Source organism: Salvelinus alpinus, chromosome 15 (assembly GCF_045679555.1).
Source record: "Salvelinus alpinus chromosome 15, SLU_Salpinus.1, whole genome shotgun sequence".
In the NCBI taxonomy this organism is placed as follows: domain Eukaryota; kingdom Metazoa; phylum Chordata; class Actinopteri; order Salmoniformes; family Salmonidae; genus Salvelinus; species Salvelinus alpinus.
The window spans coordinates 39665436-39673865 of record NC_092100.1 but is presented as its reverse complement, the minus strand read 5'-3'; the positions used below and the strand labels follow the sequence as shown (position 1 = coordinate 39673865).

Genomic DNA, 8430 nt, shown 5'->3' with positions numbered 1-8430 from the left:
TTCTCAGTGTAACAGTTGGGTTATGGGGCAATTTGGAGTACAACACATTTCTCATCCCTGGATTGAGGTACTTTTCCCGAGCCATATCTCACGCCGGCTCCGCAATGTCTTAATATACACAGGATTGCCGTCTAGTATCGACCATCCTCCCTTGCAAGTTTCTGTAACAATTTCTTTGAGTTTCCATTTTCCGGTACTGGAATGTTGACGTACATCCGGTTTTGGACCCTCTGGATCAGAGGTTAACATGTCACAGGGGCCTCATTCAGGGTCATGCATGATACCTAAATGTTCTCCCATTCCTGTGTGTTGCAACATCGAGCATGTGTTGATCCAGTGGGAAAAATTGCTGAGAGAGTATGCACAGTTGAAGCCAGAAGTTTACATACACTTTAGGTTGGAGTCATTACAACTCGTTTTTCAAACACTCCACAAATTCCATGTTAACAAACTATAGTTTTGGCAAGTCGGTTAGGACTTCTACTTTGTGCATGACACAAGTCATTTTTCCAACAATTGTTTACAGATTATTTCACTTATAATTCGCTTTATCACAATTCCAGTGGTTCAGAAGTTTACATACACTAAATTGACTGTGCCTTTAAACAGCTTGGAAAATTCCAGAAAATTATGTCATGGCTTTAGAGGCTTCTAATAGGCTAATTGACATAATTTGAGTCAATTGGAGGTGTACCTGTGGATGAATTTCAAGGCCTACCTTCCAACTCAGTGCCACTTTCCTTGACATCATGGGAAAATCAAAATAAATCAGCCAAGACCTCAGAAAATAAATTGTACAGGAAGTTAAAGCTTAAAGCTTGCAAATGGGTCTTCCAAATCGACAATGAACCCAAGCATACTTCCAAAGTTGTGGCAAAATGGCTTAAGGACAACAAAGTCAAGGTATTGGAGTGGCCATCACAAAGCCCTGACCTCAATCCCATAGAACATTTGTGGGCAGAACTGAAAAAGCGTGAGCGAGCAAGGAGGCCTACAAACCTGACTCAGTTACACCAGCTCTGTCAGGAGGAATGGGCCAAAATTCACCCAACTTATTGTGGCAAGCTTGTGGAAGGCTACCTGAAACGTTTGACCCAAGTTAAACAATTTAAAGGCAATGCTACCAAATACTAATTGAGTGTATGTAAACTTCTGACCCTCTAGGAATGTGATGAAAGAAATAAAAGCTGAAATAAATAATTCTCTCTACTATTATTCTGACATTTCACATTCTTAAACTAAAGTGGTGATCCTAATTGACCTAAGACAGGGCATTTTTACTAGCATTAAATGTCAGGAATTGTGAAAAACTGAGTTTAAATGTATTTGGCTAAGGTGTATGTAAACTTCCGACTTCAAATGTATAACCACACCTACCCCCACCTTTTGTATATGTTTTTGAAACCACTCACAGATACACAGAGAACAGGCGTATTAATTGCTTTTCTTTTAATTGAACAAAAACCTGATGAAATGCACTGAACAAAATAATAAACGCAACATGTAAAGTGTTGGTCCCATGTTTCATGAATTGAAATAAAAGATCCCAGAAATGTTCGACACAAATCTTATTTATGTTAGTGAGCATCACCTTTGCCAAGATAAGCCTCCAATGTCCTTTTAGACAATTTGGCATTATGTCCAACCGGCCTCACGTATGTGTACGGGCTCATGTGGGCAAGCGGTTTGCTGATGTCAACATTATGAACAAAGTGCTCCATGGTGGTGGTGGGGTTATGGTATGGGCAGGTAGGTTAAAGCTATGGACAACAAACACAATTGCATTTTATAGATGGCAATTTGAATGCACCAAAATACCAGTACCAAATCCGGAGGCCCATTTTTTTTAAGGTGTCTATGACAAACAGATGCCTATCTGTATTCTCAGTCATGTGAAATCCAGAGATTAGGGCCTAATGAATTTATTTCAATTGACTGATTTCCTCATATGAACTGTAACTCAGTAAAATTGTTGCATGTTGCGTTTATATTTTTGTTCATTATAACTTTGATATAGCTACTTCACACCTAAGCATACTGCTAAAGTATCATGTCATTCTGGATAATATACTGTACATTCTTTGGAAACTAAAATCTTAAAATAGAAAATAGGCATACAATACCAGGCATTAGAAGGTTATGAAAATGTATCATTATTCTAAAGAATCATACAACTGCAAGAGCTACAGTATCAAAAATCAATTTAAATCGAATGTATTTCCCCAATAAATATTAAATTAACACAGCATTTGGTATTTGGCCTTTTTCAGCCTCTTCATTGACATCAATGTTCTTTCCACACCAAATACGTAATTTTCATGCATTTACAGACAATTAGTTATATTTCAGCTGTGCCTTAAGGGCAACAAATACAAATCTTTGGTATGAGAAGTATTGCCATCTTTATTCCTAAAATATATTTTAGTTTGACTTGAAAATCCTGAACTGTTAGATAAGCAAACAAACAGGCATACCCACCGGGCACACTGGTTGAGTCAGTTGTTTCCACGTCATTTCAACGGAATTACATTGAACCAACGTGGAATAGATGTTGAATTGACATCTGTGCCCAGTGGGTACATTCTCTACAGCCTACCCACATCCACAGGTGTATGTATTACCATCAACTGGGTTAATTGCACCAGTTAAACCACCACAGTTTTGCCGTCAATATTGTGGTCAGTTAGTAATAGAACCGCCAAATGCATAGAGAGCACAATTCAACTCCTGTCCTGAGTAATGATGATGATTAATAGAAAACGAATGAAGGCCACAGAATGGAAGAACAGTATCACTGGAGTATCTCAGTATCCCATCCATAAGTATCCTGTTCTGGTTGATTGGACTCTGCTGCCCCACCACCACCGCCACTGAGCTGAGATATGTCTCTGTCGATGATCTCATTCACTGCAAAACACAGACACACAGGGGGTTAGTTTCAAGCCTCTTGTCGTTTCTTACTTTATAGTTGTTTCAGCCATCCGAGGGCAGCATTGCCAATCTCCTCAATCTAAACCAAATGGCAAACGTCAATTATACATTTAGCAGCACAAAAAAAACTGGGCACACACACTGGCTGAATCAACGGTGTTTCAACCAGTGTGTGTGCACAGTTTGTTGTAATGCTAAATGTATAATTGACTTATTTTGACGTGAACCAATGTGGAACAGACATTGAATGCCTTGCATTGTTGATACACATAGCTTTCTTTTCGTTTTAACAGTCTAGCTCTGCAGATGTCACACATTATGAAAAACAACCAAAGATTGAGGCCTGGTCTAAAGGTTAGAGATGGCTGAATGGTGAGAACACATTTTGGAGCTTTATCAAAGGGTGGGATCCATGTCGAAGGCTGAGGTCCCAGTCTGTATTTGTGATGTCTATTTATACTCCCTACAGTGCAACAAAAACACATGGATCAAATGGTCACATATACACCGTACTCATAGCCTTTCCATGAAAAGGTGGTGTGTTTGCAACCCGAGCCGTGTATGAGGGTAGATGATAGACAACACATGTAAACAAACAGGCTAGCACTGAGGGAACGGAAATAACCAGTCCCTGTTTTTTCAACCAATAGACTAACAGGAACTCCGACAGCTTGACTGCACCTGCTCCCTTCCTCCAAGAACACTTACAATACACTGTAAGAGCCTAAAATTAGTCATTAAGAAAAACAAAATCATTGAAACTAAAAGATCCCACAACTGTACATCAATGAAATCACTTTCATTTGAAATGACAAATTGATTAAATCCTTTCAATTAAATAATTATCTAATCTCACCTAATGAGGCATAAACTCGCTGTTTCTTAATTTAAGTATCAGAGTTGCAGAAACCCTGTAGGGTGAAAGTCAAGTTCAAAGAGGACCCTTCCGCCCAGCTCAGGCCAGGGGTCCTATTTCCAAGCCGTATGTAGTGAGGGGGTTGTGGGGGTCTTCTGAAAGCCTGTCTGTCATTACTGCCCCGTGACAGCTGTGCCACAGACGGTAACTGAAGCAGATACGCGTGCACGGTATCTTTAGCCTCCTCTATGTGACTATAGTTTGTAGGCTATACTAACATACACACAGTTAAAAGTGTCATCTCCTTAGCTAGCAATCCGGGCCTCTGCCTATAATTAACCTACATCATAATGCACACAAACAAACATACAAAGACAGTATGTGCACAAGCGCACACACAGGTATGCATGCACGCACACACAAATGCACACACATGGGCTGGCAGCCATGCAGCCCTGTAGAGGAGCAAACAAAGACCTAGTGGGCATATGGTGACAAGAATACTGGGCCACAGTGACTGTGTTGTCGGGACAAACACAGTCCGGCCAGCGCGAGGTGATTAATTAAAAAATCAGGTCGGCATGGTGAGATCGTGAGAGCTTTACGGTTCATCGCCTGGCCCCTAAAGGCCTGTAATTACAGCCAGCCCTACTCTAAGCTGGGTAAATCCATATGAATTCAATCACTTTTTGACAGCACCTCTTTTGATTTGAACGGACCCTTCCATACATATTTGCCCCTTGTAGAAGTGCTCAGAAAGTGACTTTTTGGAGATAAAGGTTCTCAAAGTTGACCTATTTTGTATAACCCACCATACCACGAGGCATCCATGTCTACATCACTGGAAAAGTTAAATGGTTGAGATTGATATCATTTAAAAGCTTACAAACTATTGAAGATTTATTTATTTGTTTTATTTTTTACCTTAAATGTAAATGATCTAAAAACGCGTACTCGGGATTTACATATGTTGTAGTTTAGACCCTATTTTACATAATCTGAGGTTGTCGTGTTATGCCCGCCATCGGTGGAGACACAAAATACTCTTGAATACAGGGTGGGTGTCATGTTTTGGCTGGTAAATGTACTAAAATGGTACCACAAACTGGTTGGAGGTCCACACATGAGAGAATGTTGACTTGAATGGGAATATCTGTTGTTTTAAATGATACTGTCAATCCTGATACTGTCATGAAACCTACTAAAATCCTAGAAATATAAATAATAGAAAACACATGACCATTTAAGTTGACATTCGATGGTGGGTGGACCGGCGGCCATCTTTGTGGTAGTAATTAGAAGTTAAAATGTTAATTCAATTACAATTTCAATGGTGTACCAGCTAAATTGCAGTGGTCTGAATGGATAGGTCCATTCAATAATTATATTTCTATGATTGAAATGACATCAAACCAAGTGTCTCAACCGATGGCAAGCACAACAAAGACCTTTGGTGATGTAAAGTAGGGTCTACGCTACAATATGAAAAAAATTTGCGTTTTATTAGTTTATAGATAATTGACAGTTGCCCTTTACATTCGTACCCGTATACGTGTTGAAAATGGCAGATTGGGGCATTGATAAGCACCAAAATTAGACAGTGGCTGTCTAGAAGTTACCTCCATCTCTTCCGCTTAATTGGACAACATTAGCCTACTGTTGAAAGAGTGAGGGAAATGCTGTAAATTAAGAGGACTCAATGTATTTTGAAAGATGAGACGTTGAGGATTATAATAAATACAGCTTTGATGTCATACAAGCAAGCCAAACACCCGTGAGTCCAAATGTGCACTTCACATTTCCATATCATAAAACTCATGTCATATACAGTGACAACTTTATGATCACTATGTTTGATGTACAGTTACAAGATGACATGGCTTCATGCCCTGGGTTGTTCTGAACAGAATGAGCTTGTTTGTCTATTGTAAAGAAAATTTGCAGCGGACCACGCATCTGAATGCACGCACGCATGACTCCTTTCTATGTGCACCAAAATGACGATCTGTTTCTCTGAATTGCCCGGTGAAAGCCTGACACTGTAAGATCCTATTTTATAACTCAGCTGGTCATGTTGGGAATAGAACAAGTGTTGAAGTGAAGCTCACCTGACCCAAATTGCGATTTATAATTGGCCGTTTTTTGGATTGCGTAAACAACAAGAGTAATTGTGTGATTGCAGGGTTGTGTTCCAAACAAAACAACTACAAGTGTGCTCTAGTTCCTCAACGGCACTGCTAGAAGAACAAAACAACAAAAGCAATCTCTGAGTCATAAAAGTGCATTGAAATGACTTAGGAACTGTGCACACTTTGGAGAGGTACGTGTGTCCACTCGGAGACACATAAAATCAACAGTGTAATGATTTGGATTCACTTGGATTCGATTTTGGTGAACACACGATGTCTGGCCGACCTCGCGGTTGTCCATGACAAACCAACGTATAGATCAATTATCTCCCATAATAATCATTTTGTAGTCCCGAGCTGTCAGAGCTGTATGGCTCATCCGTGGTCGACATATGTCGCTGGTTTTGGTCAATACTGGGCCAGATTAAAATACACCGTCAATCTAGATCCACCAAGTTGCGACTATGTTAGAGAGACACTCTTATTCCAATCCAATTAGATTTGTGCAGTTGATGTTTACTGATTCATTGCACAGGAGAACAGGAGAGATTTACAGCTCGTCTTTAAGGAAGAACCCCCATTACGCCGCTTCCTGGAGTCCATTTAGCTCAAGAGACAGCCACAAATTACAAGGACGGGACAGTGGAGTCCTCCATTGTGCTGGACGTAAAGATGGTCTTTGTAAAGTTCTGGACGGGAAGAGTTCCAGATCATGACATTGAACTGTTTCTAAATGGGTGTTGCACTATTTTACAACCTGCAGTGAAACCGGTGGATAAGTTCGGGATATGGTATGGAGTACAAAGTGCGCAAAACCACAAGCGGGCAGTCGATAACAATCCCTAACTCAATATCCCTTGACCCATACAATGGTAAGATCTCCTATCCCGGACAAACCCCTTGGTGTTACATCTGCCAGGGGCTGGACAACCATGTCAAGGATTGCCCAGAGGTGAAGTGTTGGAGATGCGGAGACCTTGGACACAAATCCATGGACTGTGAGTCTCCAAGCAAGTGCACCTTGTGTGGAAAAGAGGGCCACGACTTCTGCAAGTGTCCCCAGTCTTACGCCTACAAAGCAAGGGCTGGTCCCCAATCCAGCCCAGAGGAAGAGCCGGAAGAGACAGAGCTACCGACCCCAACAGTTAGTTCCATCCACCACGCCACGGCAGAGCGCGAGGTCACCACTACAGGTTCGAGCACAGCTGAGAGGCAGGTGCCAGTGAATGCGAGAGAAGCTGAGGGAGCTGAATACAAAAGTGAAGGCGACCAGATCTCCCAGGAAGGTGTCAGCGAGAGTATCCAATCCTCCAGGTCAAGCTGCAGTGAGAGCAAGGAAGAAGAGTCCTTTGAGGACGCGAACGAGTCAGACTTCAGTACTGATCCCCCGACCCCTGAAAAAGAGAGACAGATTCCTTCCAACCCCTGCTCCCTTTCCCCGCCAGCGTTACCCCCACAGCTCAAGCAGGTGGAGTGAAGCGCCATTTACACTTCCAAACGCAGTTCAATCCAAAGCCAAGTTAAAAAGAAAAATGAGAAACCAAGTTCCCAGTAGAAGGTAAGCAAATAATCTAAAATGAGCTTAGAATATTAGCCTTTGCAGACATCTATTAGTTAATGTTGGACTGCTTCTTTAGAGGAAACAAAAATAACAGTGATAAATGTATACACAGCATCTAAGAAAAAGCTATTTTATGTGGGGATTTTAAAACGGGGTGATGATCGGGTCTCTCAGACAATGAAATATTAACTGGAACAGTCTCTTGAACAAAACTATTTATAAAGTGATCTTTTTTTCTGGTTGATTTCCATTTTCCGTTGTTGCTCCTAGACATTTCCACTTCACAATAACAGGACTTACAGTTGACCGGGGCAGCTCTAGCAGGGCAGAAATTTGATAAGCTGACTTGTCAGAAAGGTGGCAACCTATGACGGGGCCATGTTGAAAGTCCCTGAGCTCTTCAAAAAAGTGATCAAATGATGCAGGTGCTAAACTACAAGACTGTTTTGCTAGCATAGACTGGAATATGTTCCAGGATTCTTCCGATGGCATTAAGGAGTACACCATATCAGTCACTGGCTTTATCAATAAGTACATCGAGGACGTTGTCCCCACAGTGACCGTACGTACATACACCAACCAGAAGCCAAGGAGCGGGACTCTAACCCAGAAGCTTATAAAAAATCTCGCTATGCCCTCTGACGAACCATCAAACAGCCAAAGCGTCAATACAGGACTCAGATCGAATCGTACTACACCGGCTCCGACGCTCGTCGGATGTGGCAGGGCTTGCAAACTATTACAGACTACAAAGGGAAGCACAACCGAGAGCTGCCCTGTTACACGAGCCTACCAGACGAGCTAAATAACTTCTATGCTCGTCTCGAGGCAAGTAACACTGAAACATGCACGAGAGCATCAGTTGGTCCGGATGACTGTGTGATCACGCTCTATGCAGCCGATGTGAGTAAGACCTTTAAACAGATCAACATTCACAAGGCCGCTGGGCCAGA

At 41.6% G+C, this 8430-nt stretch overlaps 1 protein-coding gene across 2 annotated transcripts in view; it reads right to left on the bottom strand.

The window, feature by feature from the left end:
* Positions 1-1432: 1432 nt before the first annotated feature.
* LOC139540044 (nuclear factor of activated T-cells, cytoplasmic 3-like) overlaps positions 1433-8430 on the bottom strand; it is a 29512-nt gene continuing 22514 nt past the window's right edge. For both annotated transcript variants that reach the window (XM_071343580.1, XM_071343581.1), the window contains one exon: positions 1433-2907. In XM_071343580.1, coding sequence (XP_071199681.1) covers positions 2792-2907 — 116 coding nt within the window. In that variant the 3' untranslated portion in view covers positions 1433-2791. The remainder of the gene's footprint in view (positions 2908-8430) is intronic.